We start from the raw sequence: 19,201 nt of genomic DNA, 5'->3' as shown, positions 1-19,201 counted from the left end.
GCTTCTGTATAGCTAGAGCCTCACAATCAAATTCCATTTTCTTATTCTTTTGACTATAAAACACGGTTCTAAAGTTAAATTTAAATCTGTTGATGTTCAGGGTTACCTACTCGGTGGTATGGCATAGGATGCTTTAGAGAGTAACATTCTCATTTAGAGTAAAAAGCTCATTTCCATATTGTGAAAACTCAGAAAACATTTCTAAATTGATATTTTCAGGTAAGGAGAGAAAACTGAGTGGCAAAATTAAATTATATTTTTAATTATGGTCCATAAGATACACTCTGGCATTCAACTAGTTCAGGTAAGATTACTATTAATTGCTAGTAACCTCTGGTCACAAGCCTTTTCTAGGCTAGAAAGGAAGGCAAGGAAACTTTACTCCCCATTTCCCTGACAGCAAGTATTTTACTTTTTGAAGTGTGAATTCTGGGCATTCCAAACATTATATATAAAGAAACATTTAAAATGTAATTCTTCCTAAAAGGTTACATTTGTTTTCTGCTTAAACTTTCAGTTAAAATAAAAGGTAGCAGGTTGTAACGCATTTTAACAATGCACACAAAGAAATCCAAGGGCAAAATTAAACATAAAAGATGTATTGTCCTTTTTGGTTCTTAACACATACAGCCCCAAAATAGCAAACTCCTAGTTACCTTTTTAAGCAGATTAAAATCAAGATTAACAAAATGTCCAAAGCATGTCAAATTATAGCCTCTAGTACTTAAAAATTCTGTTGGTTGTAAAACTCTGTTGGTGGCCATTTTGGCCTAGGATTTTTAATATAAATGAGACTAGAAATGACAGGGGGTGGGGGAAGGGACTTTCCTTCTTGAATAAAGGGGGAAATTTTTATCTAGAATGAGTTATCTCAAAGAGGAAAAAGAAAATTCAAAGTCAGGCATTGCTAAAATTTGAAAATATAACAAATTAAAATACAAGAATTAGTGCTATACTATTAAAGATTTTTAAAACTTTCTAAACATTCTGAAGGATGTAAATAGAATAACTATTTGGGAAAATTATTTAATTGCTAAATAAAAATCACATTTTTCTTTTTCCCATGCAGGTCTCCAAAGTAATAATCTAAAGTCCTTAAATTATATGACAATTTTGTAGCTATTAAAATATATTAAGAAAAATGGCATAGCAAAATAGCATCCCCGTACATATATCTATATAGAAATACAGGCAGTGTTTTAGAGTTTTATTAGTATGTACCCTTTAGAATGATGGTCTTAGTTTTTATTAATGTAGTAAGTCTAGTCAAGTTGGTTAAAAAGCTATTCTATTCAGATACCAGTTAAGGAGGCTTTATTTAATTTCTCATGAAGTTGCTGAGAGTAGTGAACACATCTCTTCTTTAATATTCTTCTTTTAGAATATGTTTTAAGAAATTTTTGATTTGGAACATTTCACAAGTCCACTTATACCAATCAATTTCACCACCTTTCTTATGTGTTTCAAAAATAATACTCTGTCTAACCTATAGGCTTTTAAAAAAAATTATTTTTAAAGAAAGTGATTCCTGGATAGATCTTAAATTGTATTTGCTAAACTTTAGATTGTGTAAACGTCCTTCTAGTCTTCCCGATCAGAAGGCAGATAACACGACTAAAAAGTTCTCAAATGTAAATAAACATGTCTAAACTGAATATACTAATTAGTTCCTCCCCCCAAAAAAGGACAGTTCATTTTGGATGAGAAATGGAAACTTTTGGTTGGAAACAGAAATTAACCAATGATTAAGTGCAGAAATGTCTAGAGTTTTAAGAAGACTTTTAAATCTATATACAGTAGCAATTCTAACCTAGGCTTTATAACTTGGTAATTGCTCTGACTAATGCCACATTCACATGTGAGGGCTACTGTGAGTCAATAGATGGCAGTCCATCGCCTAGGAAAAGAGCTGAAGATGACGAAACTCACCATGCATTCTGCTTTTATTCAAGATTAAATATTGCCTAATTGGAAACATTTGGATATTGCCTATATACATAATTATTTTATTTTAGATGGATTAATATTTATGTACACATATTTGTAAATAAACAAATTTTGCATTTATATTTGCATGGTAAACTATTCCTAATTATTAATTTAAACTTGATAATTACAAATTGTGATAGTTGCTACAATATTATTTTGAAAATTAATCAGGATTCGAGATTGAGAAAAATGGATTTTTCAAAATGATTTTGTTATACTTATAGATAGAATATATTTCACTTTGTTTCACTAATTTTTTCTTAACTATTCTTTTTATAATTTGTTTTTTTAGAGTTACAATATTAAACAAACTTTCAAATATTTCTGTTATGCTAAATACCAATTTCTAGTCTTCTACAAGAGTTATATAAAAGAATATAGGTGAAAATAATGAAAAGAGTGGCTTTAAAATAGTACTGCCAACACTTAAAAGTTTTCAAGAGTAGAATTCTCTAATTTAGGGGAAAAGGGGAGAGAAATGCAATTGCAAATCCATTAGGCTATTACTTAATAAAAATACTGATAAAAATGCTATACAAAGAGTGACTGTGATCTTGAAAGTATAATATATGGTTGGATTCCAATCAAGTTTAGGCTGTAAGGATTTTACCATAGTATGTTAGGGTAAAAAAACTGATACATAAGCACAGATGTATTGTATCCACATAGGTTACATCTGTAAAATATGTATATGTGTAAAGTGTATATGTATTTTTTGTTTGTTTTATAGTAAAGATTTTACAAAAACCCAATTTGGGATTGAGGAATTACTTCTTTTTACTAAGAATCTTTAAATAAATTACACGGTGATAACAGAATGTAGAAACAAACCACCTGATGTTATTCTTTGCTTCTTGGGCCTGTGGTAGACATATCGCTAGTATAAGTCAGCTTATTGGTTTACCTTTTATTTCCAAAAGAGGAGAGCAGTAAGAAGACATGTTTTATAAAAACTTTGCCTTTTCTATTTTTACTACCTGTCTTCCATAAAGAAAACTTTTTCATATGTTAAACTTTAAGAAAACAGCTTTTAATTACATTGTATAACTACATAATTACAAGAGAATTTTTATTGTTATCTCTTGCTCAGCACAACATATTTAATACACTAAAAGAAATGACTAGTGGGGCTATGGTGAATTCTCAAAATTATTTAAGCTGAATATTAGAAATAAACTGACTTCATAATACTGAGCATTAGTCAATTGATTCCATAACAAACTATCTTTTCTGCTTCTATTTAGCCTAAAATCACAATAAAAGGAAAGCAGGGAACTGAATAACGTGAATGGTATTAAGCAGATATTTATACACCTTGAGTTAGTCAAGAGGGGCTTAAGGATATGACAGATGACTTGTTCTCTATGAAAAATATTCTAAGCCTTGTTTAGCTTCATTTAAAAAAATATGTAAATATTTCAGTAAAGCCAGAAAATTGATAATGGAAGATACTGTTGACTGTATGCTTGTGGACTGTAGATAATACAACATATTAGACACTAGATTACTATTATTTCTTATGGTTCCTTGTATACTTTTCTCTCCTTAGTTGAATGTAGTGTGGGAAGACTGAGAGATACCATGGTGTTATCATTAAATGATGTGAGTAATAAAAAAAACAATCAAAATCTTCTAAGAACAGGAAGATAAAGGATAAGAGTAGTGGGCAGGGGAGAAGAGAAAAAAGTATATTATTGTTCTCCCAGTGCAAACTCTTCAGATGTTTATTATCTTCCAGTAGAAGATGCTTGTCTATATTTTATGGTCAGCAGTTCAGAGAAGGGTAAACAGGCTAGGTCTTGGGGAAAATAAAAAAGGTGTTTCTACTCACCGTTAGGTGATACTGTCTCCAGATTTCTGGGCAAGCCTGGAAAATAAAAATATTGATCAGCTAGGAGCATGAAACAAGGTACTTTACAGCCTGTTGGTTTTGGCATAACCCAGCATCCACCGGTGTCGGTCACAGGAAAATAAGAAGCTTAACAGAAAGGGTCTGCATTTCAGCTTCAAAAACCTGGCTAGACAGTTTAATTGAATTTTACACTGGTTTAACACACTCCCTGCCATTGTCAGAAAGCCAGTAACAAAGTTTTCTCTCTCTTTTTTTCTTTTCAGGTTAGAAGTTTTGGGCACTAAGATGCGAGTAAGAGACATAACTCAGTTAAACTGATAAATGAACAGCAGTAGTCAAAATCAGTAAGACTCACCAAGTACACCTTTTAAAAGAACATTTTGAACCTTGGTAGCATGATAGGGAACAATTTAATAGCAAACTGCTTTTAAGAAGACTTCACTGTGGTTATATATTTCTGATTCCTGTTGCCGTCTTTTACCTAATCACTTTCTTTCACTCTATGAAATAGAGTAAAAACAGAGTTAAAACAAAACAAACAAAATCTCAAGAATCTAAAGTCCATGTCTTTTCCCTTAAAAGTCGAGTCTTCTCCACCTTTACATTTATAGAGCTATCACTTAAAAAAAAACTAAAACCTGAATAATTATGTAAAAGATGGATTTACTGAAACCAGAATAGGTAACAACAAAACAAAGCAAACAAAAAACAGCAGCAGCAACAACAAAAGCGACTTAGGAGAATCTTCTTATGGGTGCATACGTAAGTCTTCTCCTTGCACCGTGCGATGGCTCTGTGAGGAGGCACTTTTCCTAACCAAGGTCTTTATGAAGAGTTGATGGGTTTACCATCTTCTCAGAAAAAGAACTGTTGATGATGGAAAGTATTTCTTAAATAACTATATTATAGCAATGGTTTCAATAAGTTAAACCACCAACTCAGTAAATGTCAATTCTTAAAGTAAACGTGAATTTATAGCTTTCGTTAAAAATGTGTATGTGCATACACATATACATGCCTCAAATTAGAATGACTTAAAGCTTTAAAAATCTTTATAAAGTTTGACATATTCTTCGAAACAATTTTTTACCTGAAAGTCATTCCTGTCTCATTTATTTTTCAGGGTAGTGATGAAACTAACAAAGATAATTCATACACCATTTAAAAATATTAGGGGTGTGGTAATTCAGAAAATAACTGTTCATGGCAAAATCTCTGGTTATGCCATCAGAAGTGATTCAACAAAAAAAAGGAGATAATGTCCCAACTATGCTGAATACTTTATCTATTATGCTTTCTAAGCTTAACTTTCCTATGTAATTTTCTAAAGAAATATGTGGAAATTAGACTATTTAGTGATCAGCTTTCTAATTTAAATGTCATATTCATGCAAACTCAAGTGTCTGACTAAAAAATGTCACTTATACACAGTGATTTATGGATGAACAACACTGATAAAAAGAAAACTAGTTTTAAAAAGTAGAAAGTAGCTTCAGAAGGCAAAAATCATGTTAGGTAGCAAATAACAGCCACAAACCTGTAGGTTACAAAAGTTCTTAAGAATATGAATATGTATATATACACATATATAACTATTTTTATAAACATACTGACACACAAATACCTAATGTACAATATTTCTTTATTCATTTCCTACCTTCTATCATAAGCTTTTTGCTGTGTATATATAATTTGAGTTGGATTACTGTAGAGATAAGCAAGCAGTTATTTGTACATTAGTTATGGGTAGTTCTTGATTACCACAGTATCCTCAGAATAATACGGTTGAAAAATCGCAATCACTGAGTTGTCATACACTGGCAGAATGCCACTCTACCATGTGACCTTTTCTTGTGTTGCAGCAACTTAGTAATAAAAGAAAGAATTACTTGGTTTTTGAACAATCACCTGATTGCTCTGTACATGAAGATGATGGCTAATAATAAAAAATTAGTAGTGAGAGACGTGAAACTTCTTTTCTCTTATTAGATAATAGTATTGCAATTTAAAAAAAAAATCCTCCTTGACTAACTCACAAGTACTCTTACTCAACATTCCCATGTATAGTTTCATTTTACTATTTTCTATACAATATATTTCTAGGTAAGGTTAAAAAGAAGTAAAATATTTTTCACTTCAAAATAGGTACCAATATAAAGTGCACATCTTTATTTCTAAATGTATGACATATAACTGTATCGGTAATGAATTTTTAAAATGTTAATTTTTTTTGCTTGTGGCTTCTACTTCTTTTTACCATTCCTTAGTCATTGCTTGCGTGTGCACACACACACATATATTTTTATCAAACAGAATGCCACAGTATCCACCATATATATATCTATTGTATGGAAAATTTAGACAAAGTAACTTCTATAGCAAGAAGATTACTATTACAACTAGAACTTAAAAGATTATTTTAAAATATTTATAAAATGAAAGACTAGTCTGCTGTGGAACTCATCTAAGATGAAAATGTAACAAACTATTAAAATACAATTGTGTTTACTGGTTGTCCTGGTGATCTCACCTAACTGGCACTTAGATGGATGGCAACCCAAAGGGCCTTCTCAAGTCTCACCACTGAAAACACACAAAATGTACTTGTACATCTGTTTTAGCAATGTGCTACATTGTTTGCCAACTTTTGCCCAACTAGTTTTCCCCTCTATTGTATTTTGTATAATAAACCATACATGAATAACTGAGTGTTATTATTCATAAAATTCAAAGATGAATCAACACAGTTTGCCACACCAGATGAATTGAGAGTTTATATTGTGCATTTCGGCCCATATTGAATTTTATCAGGTGCTAATTATTGTTTTACCAGAACAACGGCTTAGTGCATCTGTTGTTTAATTCCCACTTCCCTATTCTCAAATGTGAACATCAAAGAAAATAAAACACTCAATCTTAAACAGCCCCTGACAGCAGACCAAGACTCAAGTGCTCAATAGACAAGGCCCTTGCCACCAGTTCTCATATTTCCACAACAATGAACAAACACAAAAACAGCACTAAGCGGCCTTTCCTCCTCCTCAGCTCCCCTTGGCCAGTTGTCTGCCTTGTACTAGAGAGAGCCCTTGAACGCAGCCCTGCTGGGAACACAGCACAGGAGAAAGGATTAGCCTTACTAACATGCTAGCATTTGCAAAAGGGAAGAAAAAAAACCCCAGTACTGTATTTGGTATATGAATAACCAAAATGTATGCGCTGACAAGAGACCAGGACAGGCCTGTGGCTCCCCGGGAGAAAATGTAGCTGTGATGAGTGACAGGGCTTTCAGGAAATATGTTCACAATCACAGACAGTGAAGGCCATGACCTAGATCGTTTAAGAGCTTGTCTTGTCAAATTATCAAAAGCTTCTTCCTCTCTGAATAAAGAGTGACATAAGTGAGTGTCAGAAAGCTGCAGGCTGACAAGCCAAGCATACAATAACAGAATGCACGTCACATACATGCTGAACACCGCCACTGCTAGCGGCAAATCTTAATGAGAGCGCGGCCAGCCCAGGAGACTTGGGTCCCTGCTGGCACAGCTACTCATCTCACAAAAATCCTTCAGCTCCAAGTCAGTTAGGCTCTGACACGACAACTACAATTACGAAACACAACTTTTTAACAGAATCCTCTGGTGCTTTGTCAAAGCCTCCGTTGTTAGGAGCTGGCCCCCTCAAGTCACTGCAGCAAAACAAAAGATTTAATAAAACAAGCAATATTCATTGATGGTGAATAACATAAATAAAAGAGAATAAAGAGACTAATTTAGTTTAAAATTTGTCAAATGAAAAGATATGGGAAGAAAAGCATTCCGGTTTCTGAACTCAACCATCTTAACTTTCCCATATGCGCATTAATGTAATTTTAGTGCCTTCGTTAAAAAGAATACCCCTACTCTGGAGTCTCGGCAGCACGCTCTTCATAAATTACAGCCATCAAGCCATCTGACTGTCCAGCCGCTTTGGTAGTCACTGTGTATATACACTATTCCTCAGAGACACAAAATACTTATATAGGTTATAATACATGTACACTGAATATAGGCGAAATAAAATTTCTCCTATAAGGAAGATTTTGAAGATTACATCTTGGGCATTAGCCTTCAATCAGTCAAAGAAATATACAATTAAAATTCAAGATACATTACTGTTTTAATAGTGCTTATTATATTTCTGTTGTATAAAAATGTGTCATTCATGATAAAGAGGAGTCATAAACATACAACAGATATATGTGGCAGTGTGTACAGAATCCATCTAAATTTTTTTTCACCAATCAGTATGGAAAGCCATGCATTGGTCTCTATCTCTAAGCTGCCTCCAAAATGAATCAGACTTCATAAAATCATCTTTCCATACAAGGTCAAATTTTAATCAATCCCTATACCCTTAATCCTCTGTAATCAGGAAAACTGACAAGCCTAATTTTTTTTGCTTAAAGATATTTCTCTTTGATATTCTCCTCCTAACTTAAGTGCAGTTATGAGGGCATAAAGTTTGTCAGTAATAGACTACATTTCAGTTCTATTTGAAAATATGTTTTATAGGAAATTATATCAAAAGAATCAAACAAAAAGTAAAACAAATCATACACATATTATACTGGGTTATCTTAAGGAACCATATTTTCATTTAAAAAATATTTTCACACTAGAGAATTGCAAATCTTTCTGGAGACATCTTGATTGTAGTTCTAGATTGCTAACATAAATTAATTTTACAAATAGTTGCTAATGCTTGTAGTATACCTGCTAGTTGTTAGCTAAAGGTAAAACAATATGAGAGCCGATAAAATGAAGCATGATAATGTAGCTGGTAAAATCAGCAATTCTAGGGCCAAAATGGTTTGATTCAAATCCCTGGCTCTACTATTTACTATCTTGGCAAGTTACATATCTCTATGTCTGTTTCCTCATTGATAAAAAGGGGAATACAGAACCTTTTCAAAGGGCTGTTGTGATGGGTAAAGAGTTGAGAAGTATGAAGTCCTTAGAACAACGCCTGACACACAGCAAGCACTTTGTTGTATTAATTATTACTGTGATGATGTCAATTCGGCACTCTCCATACTTCATGCAAAAAACTGATCATGGGGAAATTCAATAAGGTAGCTGAACCAAGTGAAATGTACTATACAATGGTCAACTCTTGGATGTGTCCAAACTTGAGAAAGCAAAAATTCAGTTTAAGTGAGCTGTTGATAGGAGAGTGAGAAAAAAAAATCCAAAAGGACAAATCAAAATGATAGATTTTGTTAGGATATAGCTGCTGTGGCCACCTTCTTTGTATAAAAAACAATTTCAGAAACATCATTGAGCATCTACTATATCTAATGTATCTATTTTCATACTCAACTAAGGCCTACTCAGTAATGTTTTTAGTTGTTCAAAAATACACAAAAAAGAATATTTGATCAGATAAATCTGATCTCATATTTTATAGTTCAATTTTGGAATTAAAAAACCTAAAATGTCTTTTTTTTTTTTTTTTTAATATGTCTTCATTGATTTCAGAGAGAGGAAAGGAGAGGGAGAGAGAGAGACAGAAACATCAATGATGAGAGGGTCATTGATCAGCTGCCTCCTGCACGCCCCCGACCAGGGATCGAGCCTGCAACCCGGGCATGTGCCCTGACCGGGAATCGAACCCCGACCGCCTGGATCCTAGGTCGACGTTCAACCGCTGAGCCACTCCCATCCGGGCTGAAAAACCTAAAATGTCTTGATCACTGATAAAACACAAAAGCATTCCACATCATTCTCAAAGTTTATATACCCTCCCTTCAGTTTACTAAAGCTTACTTAATTCCTTTTTCCACAATGTTTAAACAACAACAAAACCCCAGCTTCCTTCTAGCCTTTCTTATAGTAACCATAACTACAGTAAACATTTTGGAATACTTCATTACAAGTTTTTTTCTGCGCAAACCTATACACATATATAAGTACTTATATTTATATAAAAACAGGATTATACTTCATATGCTTTGTAATTTATGCATTTCTCATTTAATGGAGTAACTTTCTTCATATTCAATAATTTCTGTATCATTTCCTAAATGGCTGAAGAGTATTCCATTATAGGGGACATACTGTAAATTACTTAAGTCAGCTGCATTGTTAAATATTTGGATAGCTTCTAATTTCTATTATTATAAACAACTCTGAGAGGAAGATTCTTGCAGCTATATCTTTGTAAAAGTCCATTACTGAATTCCAGAAAGGTTATCCAAATGTACTTTCCCAGCACAACTTCCCTAACATTGGGTGTTCTTATTGAGGTATTTTTCTTTCTTCTTTTTAATTTGTAAGGGCTTTTTATACATCACAGGTAATTATCCTATCACATATTTTATAAAAATCTTTCCCATGTGTGGTTTATCATCTAATTTTATTAATGGTCTCTGGATAAACAGACATTTTTTTAAAGTTAAATCTATTCTTCCTTTCCTTATGGTTTCTGACACTGGTGTCTTTGTATTCTAATGAGAGCATTTAATTCAATGCATTTATTTATTGTGATACTTGATATAGTTGGTCCTACTTTTGTCCTTATACATTTTGTTGGTTTTTTTTTAAAATTCTCACTTGAGGATATTTTTTCCCATTGCTTTTAGAGAGAGTGGAAGGGACAGAGAGAGAGAGAGAGAAACATCGATGTGCGAGACACATCAATTGGTTGCCTCCTGCACGCGCCCTGAGCGGGGCGGGGGATCGAGCCTGCAACTGAGGTACATGCCCTTGGCCGAAATTGAACCCAGGGCCTTCAGTCCACAGTCCAATGCTCTAACCACTGAGTCAAATCGGCTAGGGCAGAAAATTTATATTAATTTTAAAAACAGATTAACAGGAAGTACTTCGGCCTGTACCCTATGCTTTCCTGGTTTCTCTGTTCACTCCTACTTATTTTATTCTCGGACTTTTCTAATAAATTCACAAATGAAGAACAGCTTGGCTATGTCATCTATTTTTCTGAGAATACTCTAGCCTCTAGAGATTTCTCCACTGTCTTCTAGTCTTTAGTTACTGCACAGGAGAAATCTGATGCAAACTCTGTGTGTGTGTGTGTGTGTGTGTGTGTGTGTGTGTGTGTGTGTGTGTGAGAGAGAGAGAGAGAGAGAGAGAGAGAGAGAAAGAGAGAGAGGGGGAAGGGGAAGGGGGGAGGGGAAGAGGGAGAGGAGGTTTTTTTCCTGTCTGGATGTATGATTTATGTTTGACACACAGAAATTTCACTAGCATATGCCCAGATGTGGGTCTTTTTCTCCCTCATATAGAGTGTGTGCTCTTTTGATCAGAATTTCTTTTGATCGTTTTACTTTAGAGTCTCCTCTATCTTCTCTATTCACACTGAGGAATGAATTAGGATTTTCTCGAGTTTCTTCCTATAGTGAGTTTATTCATTTGGGGTCATCTCTAATTACTTTTTTAATCTATCAATTCTTCGTATATGCCTGCTCTTCCTGTGGAATACCAATGATGCAGGTTAAACTTTAGTAGGTCTTGAGCCATCTTTCTATCCTTTACATTGTAAAATTCTGGAATTTCAACCAAATACTTTTATAAAGTAGTTAACAAATGAGGCGTATTTGAAGCAGAGTTCAGGAAAGAAAAATCCATATTCTTCATTATAGTAAGAATATGAATATGACCCATCAGTTTTCATTATAAATTCACTCTGACATTAGAGAGATCTGAGGTGTGGCTATAAGGATATATACAGTAAAAATGGAAGTTTCTTGATCTCTTTAATTTATAGGAGGTCAGGGCATCTGCAGTTACCCAGGGCTTCAGAAATCCTCTGTGAATGAGCAGAAAGCCCAGTAGCAGGGAAGACGAAAGTGACAAAGGGTGGAGGACAGTATTGTCAGAGGGTATGCACCTTAAATAAGCCAAAGAAATCTAAATAAAGACGGAGGAGTAACAATTTAGAAGCAGCCATGGCGAGCGAGAAAGAGGCTGATCCTAATCAACGTAATTCAGAGTCATATGGTCAAGAAAGAGTGAGCAGCAAGCGTTTGAAAGGCTTGCAGGGGAAACAGTCTTTTCTGTGGAATGCCAGGTTTCAAGACAGAATTAAAACATGGGTGGGGACTGGCTAAATAGTTCCTGCAACCTGGGGTCAGAATGACTCTGCTCCCAAGTAAACCTCATGAAGAGCTTCTGCGATGGTGGAAAGACTCTAAGCTTCTTCAGAAGGAGTCAGTGGAACCCAGGTTTGAGTTGGCCCCAAGGGAATGCTATACCAATTGGGCAGACTGGGAAAAGATCAATTAGTGTCCAGAACCTTCAGCACGTAATTACAAAAAACACAGGACAGCAGATCTTGGCAGATTTCGGTGAAAGGGTGCTGCCGTCTCTGAAGTTGGCCACAGCCTAACCCTATCTTAAAAACTTATAATCACTGCGGTTATTAATCCTCAAGGCCATTTTAGATAAAGAGTTTAACATACATTAGAGACCAAAATTAAGACATTAAGCAGAATAGGCTATAGATTTAATTCACAGCTGATTATATAACCTTTTATAAATCGTTTTTAACTGTTCTGTACTAAAATAGTTAATTTTGAAAAAAAACACAAAAAACTGTTCATGATAATGTCTGAGCCCCTTCTGCTATCACAAAGAAATAAGAGAAAATTATAACTGACAACTGAATGCAGAGAACGACAGTATAAAGCTAAGACAACTTAGGGTATACTATTTTAAGACTTACTAAATATTGAAAAATAAGTTTAAACTACTATGAAATGAAATGACAACTTCTATCTTTATGCTCTTTATATTCTCTAGTCTTGAGAATCATAGTCAACATCACTAGTGGCCTAAATTAAAACAATAATATACAATTTTCTCCTCATCTGATTTAACACAATTTAAAAAAAAAATCCTCACGTGAGGGTATGTTTTATTGATTTTAGAGAGAGAGGAAGGGAGGGAGAGAGAGAGAGAGAGAGAGAGAAACATCGATGTGAGAGAAACATTGATCGGTTGCCTCCTGTAAGTGCCCCGACTGGGGATTGAGCCCGTAAACTTCTGGTGTACAGGACAACACTTGAACCAACTGAACCACCCGGCCAGGGCTGATTTGGCACAATTTTTAAAGGTCGATTATAGTTAGCGTTGAGAGCATTCTTAAACACTGCTGGCAGGTGGATACATTGGTACAATCTTTTAGAAGAGCAATTTCACAATACTTATCCAGACATAAATGTATGTATCCTTTAATTACACAATTGAATTTAGAACTTGACTTACTAAAATACTCCTACATGTATGCATACATTAAAGATGTTTATTGCAGCACTGTTTGCTTAAAAAAATGGGTAACAATATAAATCTAAATGCATTGGTAGAGAACTGGCTGAGCCAATTAGTATATCCATACAATGGAATAAAATTTAGCCTCTAAAAAGGTAGATCTTTGTGAGCTGATACAGAGACACATTCACAAATCTTCCAAAGTGGAAAAAAATCAAGTTGTAAGTCAGTGTGTAGTACAGTAGCCCTATTTTTATTATTTTAAAAAGACCCCTTAAAAATCTATAATTGTTATATTACTTAAGTAAGAAACACACATAACACACATTCATATTCTAGTTCACTTTAATGTGAAATTCACCTCAATAGAAAGTCATGTTAGTTTACTGAGCGAGGCTATAAAATATACTTCAATTATAAATAAAGTAAGAAAAATGTTTGTGCTTTGTATCATGTCGTTGGAGAGTACAAATTAAAGGGAAAAGATTCTTACTTTTTTTTAAAGATACTTCTATAACTCTTCTGGTCTTTAAAACTGTGACTAGAACCCCACAGACATTTATAAGATGATGCAAAATGATGTCCCAAATAACAATATGCTAAAATTTAATGTGCTACAAGTAACTGAAATGCCTTCTAACTTACTTTTTAAAAAAAATCCAAGGAAAGTACTAAAATGAGCAGATTCAAAGTACTGGTGGCTTGTCCTTCTTGCATAATACTATTCCACCAGCCAGAGCCATCAATAAGCAGCATCAATCCAGGCTTCACACAACCACTAAGTGTGTATGTATTTTCATACAACTATGCATGCATGGGTACATAAATTTGACATATTAGTTATTACATATCTCTTAAATTTCAAGTTTTATTCAGCAAGCACATTAAGCAAAAGGGGCCAGCAAGGTTTTACAATATTTGTTGATTCTGCCTCCTGATGAACCATTCCATAGCATCCCTATCCTGATATATCAGAGCCCTGCTTTACATGATCAGTGGCCAAAGGGACATGACTATCACATACAGTACAGAGTAAACATTCTTTTAGGTAGGCTAACAGATGGTTACAAATTGGCACACTGCCCCCAAGCCTGACAAATTAGTTATATGCAGGATACTTACATCAGCATAGTGGCCTAGCATATCACATCGGTCACATCGTTTTCTCCAGGAAGGTCTTTCATGACATCTGTGAGCAGAAGACATAGGCAAAGAACAGTCCAAGCAAAAGCGGGCTGGACAGGCATACTGGAGGTGTCCTCTCTCGGAGCAGAGGCAGCAGGGGCGGACTTTCTGTGTGGCAGACAAACAGAAAATCTCTTCAGTGAAATAGTCTTAAATAGTAGAAGATTAATTTTTCTTTTTCCGTGTAATTCCATAAGTTATTTCCAATTTGAGATCTCAATGAAGGTCAAATCTGGAGCCTAATTATAAAATAAAACAAAATGTCTGAAATCAGCACTTTAACACAGCTATCCATATCCTCTGGCTGTACTATCAGCTGGCCTCTATGTCTCTGGCCTTGTTTGCAGGAACATTTGCAAAGTGGAATGTGTCTGTGAGGAAAGGAGGGGAATGAGGATCTGGAACCCGAGTTACAGGAAGAACAGAAAGACAGCTTTGCCTAGAGAAGCAAAGACAGAGGAAACAAGAGAGCTGTCTCAAAAATTTGAAAGACAATCATTTGGAAGAGGGAGTAGGTAACAGAAGTGTTTGTTAAAGGCTTAGTATGTGTCAGGGAACATCTGAGAGCTTTAGTTCTGTGTTGTTCCAAAAGTTGATATATCTACTTAATATAATTTACATCAGTAAACATTTATAAATGCCTAAAATTATAATTTTTCTAACAATGAAAATTATTCCATGATGAAATAAGTTGTCTCATAAAGTAGGTTTCGAAGTGAAAGGGGTCTCAGGAATCATCAGATTCAATCTTCTCATTTTATAGACAAGAAAACAGGCACAGAGAATGAAATGATTTGCCTTAAGTTGTACAACTACAGATGAGATGCTGAAATGGAGTCCAGGTTTTTCCGACTTGAAAGTTATTGTTTTTTCTCTATTACTACTCTAGGCTATGACCTACATAAAAAATTAACAAGAAATTTAACACATACATTACATAAGATTTGAATTCCAAGGTTATATGGTTTCAGTCCTAAGATTTTGATTTTAACAAGGTAGAAAGAAACATTACATATTTCACATACTTGTGGAAAGGGGCAGTTTTTTGACAAATGGCCACACTTGTCACAATTTCTACAGGTAACGTTTTTGTTTGCTGTATAGTATCGGTGGGTCCATCTTCCAGACGATCTATTATTACCTATCTGGGCCTGGGGGGGGAAAAATCAAGAATTAAAAAAATATTATTTCATTTTGTTCAAGAGTATTAATAGTCATAGTCGGTTCAATTTAGAACCCAGAAACATGAAACTTTGTGTTCTTAAAAGGAGTTAGAAAAACTAAAAGGGTGTGCTAGAAAAACAACTCTACTTTTTGCCTGCCTGCCCCGCCCCCCTGCCACATTGTTTCACATTGTCCATATGGCTCCATTTCTTTTGTATCTTTCTCTACTTACTATTCAGGTCTAGCTAGGGCACTGATATGCATCAGACATGGTGGTGGCATTCACAGTCAAATACATTGCTGACTTCTATATCTGAACATATATCACATTTTTCTGAATGAGAAGCTTGCTTAAGTTTTTAGACAAGGACTGGTGTTTTATAAAAATAAATTTGTTTTATAAAGTTATAAAGCCACATAGTTACTGAATGTATTCCTTGTATTGAATAGCCTAGGGTTACTGCCTATAAACTGAATTATAATTTCTAAGAGAGAATGAGATTAATTTCCTTCCACCAGAGTCCTTTTAAAAATCCATTCTGCATACAATGACCCAATGCTAGCTGTCCCATATTCTAGCCAAAAGCTAGTATCTTGCAAGAAAATATTAGCAAAGCACATCATATGGGTACCTAGAGAGGAATATGTAAATGTCAGCCATGCTTTTATCTTGTTTGACAGAATTCTATTTTTGAAAAAACTTTCATCTTTTACTTGTTATTATGCTGAACTGGCCAAGTAGGCCCAAAGATGTCATAATCTAATTATCTCTTAAAACTTCTCTTTTACCAACTTGTAAAATTATTCTCTTTTCTAGCCACCTGCCACAATTAAGGCTAATAAACACCTGCCACATCCTAAATATAGCCTAACCATTTCCTTACACTGAAGAAGCAGTTATTTCCGGTGTTGATCTTTAGTGGTACCAGGCAATATGAGCTGAGAGGACTCACCTCCTCAGAGAAGAAACAGAAAGGAAAGGGGACTAACTCATTATGGCAATTAATTGACTGACAAAAATCAAGGCTGAACCACGCTTCCGAAAAATTCTATTACCCGTATACTTAAAATCAACTTTTTCTTACAAGATACTCAGGCTGTTGTTATTTTTTAAAAGTTTACTTAGTTACCATAATGTAGTGAAAGAAAACTAGGAATCAAACAAATTGTTAATCTATTATGCATAACTTCAAAAACAATTTAATTTTACCTCAACGTCTTTGTCACTGATGAACCAGTTTACACCATCTTCTCCTACAAAATAAATAAATATGTTATTGAATCTTAAAACCTTTAAAGCACTTATAAATTGACAATAAATTATTCAATTTCTCAGTACTGAAATTGGACCCCAAAGGTGTAGTGAGAGATGTGAATCCCTTAACCTCTTATCTTGGTTTCATTGTTACCTGTGTGGCTCTGAACAAATACTTAACCTCTCTTAACCTCAGTTTCCTTACCTATAAAATGGGAATAATAGTATTTGCCCTGTCTATCTAAAAATAGGATCTCATGAGATATGTGAAAATGCTTTGAAAAGCATCAAATTATAAACAAGTATAAGAAAATCAGTGAAGGGACCAAAAACCTAACAGCAGAGGCAGAAAGAAATCTTTGTCTGAACTCCCCATATCTGACTATAGCAGAGCTTTGAGAATCAGTGACCACAGCCACCACCTCCCTCCAGATCTCCAGTCAGGGAAGTCACGGACCTTGAATAACAGGGATATTCCCCCCAAAATTGTAAACAAGCATCAGCAAAACCTCCCATCTTCGTTTTAAATATTTTTAATTAATTTTTAAAAAATATATATTTTTATTGATTTTTAGAAAAATAGGGAGAGGGAGAGAGAATGAGAAAGAGAAAGCTCACCGGGAGGGCGGAACAGCTATCGGCACCTCCTGCGCGCCCCTACCAGGGGTCCAGTCCGCAACCCCAGCATGTGCCCAGGCAGGGAGTCCAGAGGAGGCCAACCAACTGAACCACACCGGCCAGGGCAAAACCTTTCATCTTCTGAGGCCCTAAATCTTCCCCTTTGTTAAGTTGGTATACGAACCTTTACCTTTGTTATGGAGCGCTCCCACACTTTGTCTTTTCTCTTGTTAAGCTCTTTATTGTCAGTTAACTCACAGCCACCGCCCCCCTCCCTGCCACACACACACCTTTTTGGACCCAAGCAGTTACAGGCAAGGTTTTCATTCCAATATCAGTATTAATTGTGTCCACTAGCTTCCTACTGTAGTTGACTTACATTTTAACATTTTTTAAAAACTGGACTTTGAACACAATCTCACAATTAGGACTAGGAATTCAGTACTGTTTTTTAACTAGTATCAAAAATAGTAAAATAAAAAAGCAAAAGAGGAGGCCAAATATCCTGAAACCATTGATTGACTAAAAAAAAAATTAAAAACCTAGGGGGGATGGGGAGCCCTACATTTTTATCAGCTGTTTTCTTCTCTTTGCACTGTTCCTTTACAAAACAGCACATGGCTGCTATTCCTTTGGTCCACCTACGGCCCAGGAGGAAGGGACATATGACTAATGTAGAAGCTAAGGTGTCAACAAAGGACTGAAAGATTTTTTTTTCTCCCCCCAAAGCAAAGTTAAGATTTCCTCCTCCTTCCTATCTACTCCTCTTCTCTATCTCAAAAAACACAAATTGAGCTTGACTCTTTTCTTTGAAAGGAATTTTGAAGAGACATGAAGTAATCTACATGTTCCCAGGCCTACCAGGAGTAAGTGTCTAGAGATATATTTTAAAATAAAATACTTTTACTGAGAAAACCCAAGAGGCTGCTTTACAAAAAGACCAATCCATAGGAGAGCAGAGATGCTGTGCTGATGATTATTTCCTTTGTAAAATTTGGAGGCTGCATCCATATATTGAGAGTGAAGAATACATTAAATAGCAGCAGCTCCCATTCCTTCATCATCACCATCCATGCTATTATTCTTTCATTCAAAGGATTCATCTAAGGAGCCAGCTTTGCTGTAGCTTTCAAAGCTGCCTTTTGTATCTCAATGTCCTTCATCATTAAAATTCAAAATGACCGCTTAAACTCACTTTAATTATAAAACTGACTTCATATTGTCCTTAAAAAATGAAATTCAAAACCAGTGAAATGCAAAATAGCAACAGTTGCCACCCTCAATCCCCAATAAATTTACACACAACAGGGAACAGTGGAAAAGGGAAGGTCTGAGAGAGGGAGATCCACTCCGCTGACATTGTTTTAACATTCCTGTGGAATTAATATTCTGGGTTATGTACTAACTCCTCTTCAACAAGCTACAGTGTGTTCTTACTGTAGAAAACCTATCAACAAGTACAGAAAATAGGTTTCAATTGCAGATTAAATCAGACTTCTTAGTAGAAAATGAACAAGGACATAATCAGGAACATGGAAATCAACTCTTGGCCCTACCCATGGTTCCAGTTCTGGTTCCATCTTGGAAATGACAGCTGACTCCTGCCCTTGATCTTTTCTCTGTCCTGTTTGCTTAACTCCAAGTCCCAACCTAGTGAGAGCTTCTGTATAAGGGGCAACTCATTAGAACTTCCACAGGCAGCCCGTTCTCCACGGTGTAAAATGAGTGGTATGGGACTCAGCAGAAACCTAGGTTCCAGTTTTAACCCTGTCTCTTATTTGCTGTGTGGCTCTGGGCAGGCTGTTTGTCCTCTCTGGGTCTGTATAATGGGTTGGACTAAATGGTAGCCATTGTAACTTCTAGCACAGAATGTATGTG

General features: G+C 35.1%; 1 protein-coding gene across 3 annotated transcripts in view; it reads right to left on the bottom strand.

The window, feature by feature from the left end:
- The window catches only part of ZCCHC7 (zinc finger CCHC-type containing 7), a 178,085-nt gene that overhangs the window by 18,935 nt on the left and 139,949 nt on the right, over positions 1-19,201 (bottom strand). For all 3 annotated transcript variants that reach the window (XM_016222876.2, XM_016222877.2, XM_016222879.2), the window contains exons 3-6: positions 16,661-16,704; positions 15,312-15,437; positions 14,224-14,394; positions 3,821-3,856 (exon numbers count right to left, since the gene is read on the bottom strand). In XM_016222876.2, coding sequence (XP_016078362.2) covers positions 3,821-3,856; positions 14,224-14,394; positions 15,312-15,437; positions 16,661-16,704 — 377 coding nt within the window. The remainder of the gene's footprint in view (positions 1-3,820; positions 3,857-14,223; positions 14,395-15,311; positions 15,438-16,660; positions 16,705-19,201) is intronic.

This window comes from Miniopterus natalensis, chromosome 12 (assembly GCF_054644295.1).
Source record: "Miniopterus natalensis isolate mMinNat1 chromosome 12, mMinNat1.hap1, whole genome shotgun sequence".
In the NCBI taxonomy this organism is placed as follows: Eukaryota; Metazoa; Chordata; class Mammalia; order Chiroptera; family Miniopteridae; genus Miniopterus; species Miniopterus natalensis.
Note: the sequence above shows the minus strand (reverse complement) of the source record. Positions and strands in the feature narration are given on the sequence as shown.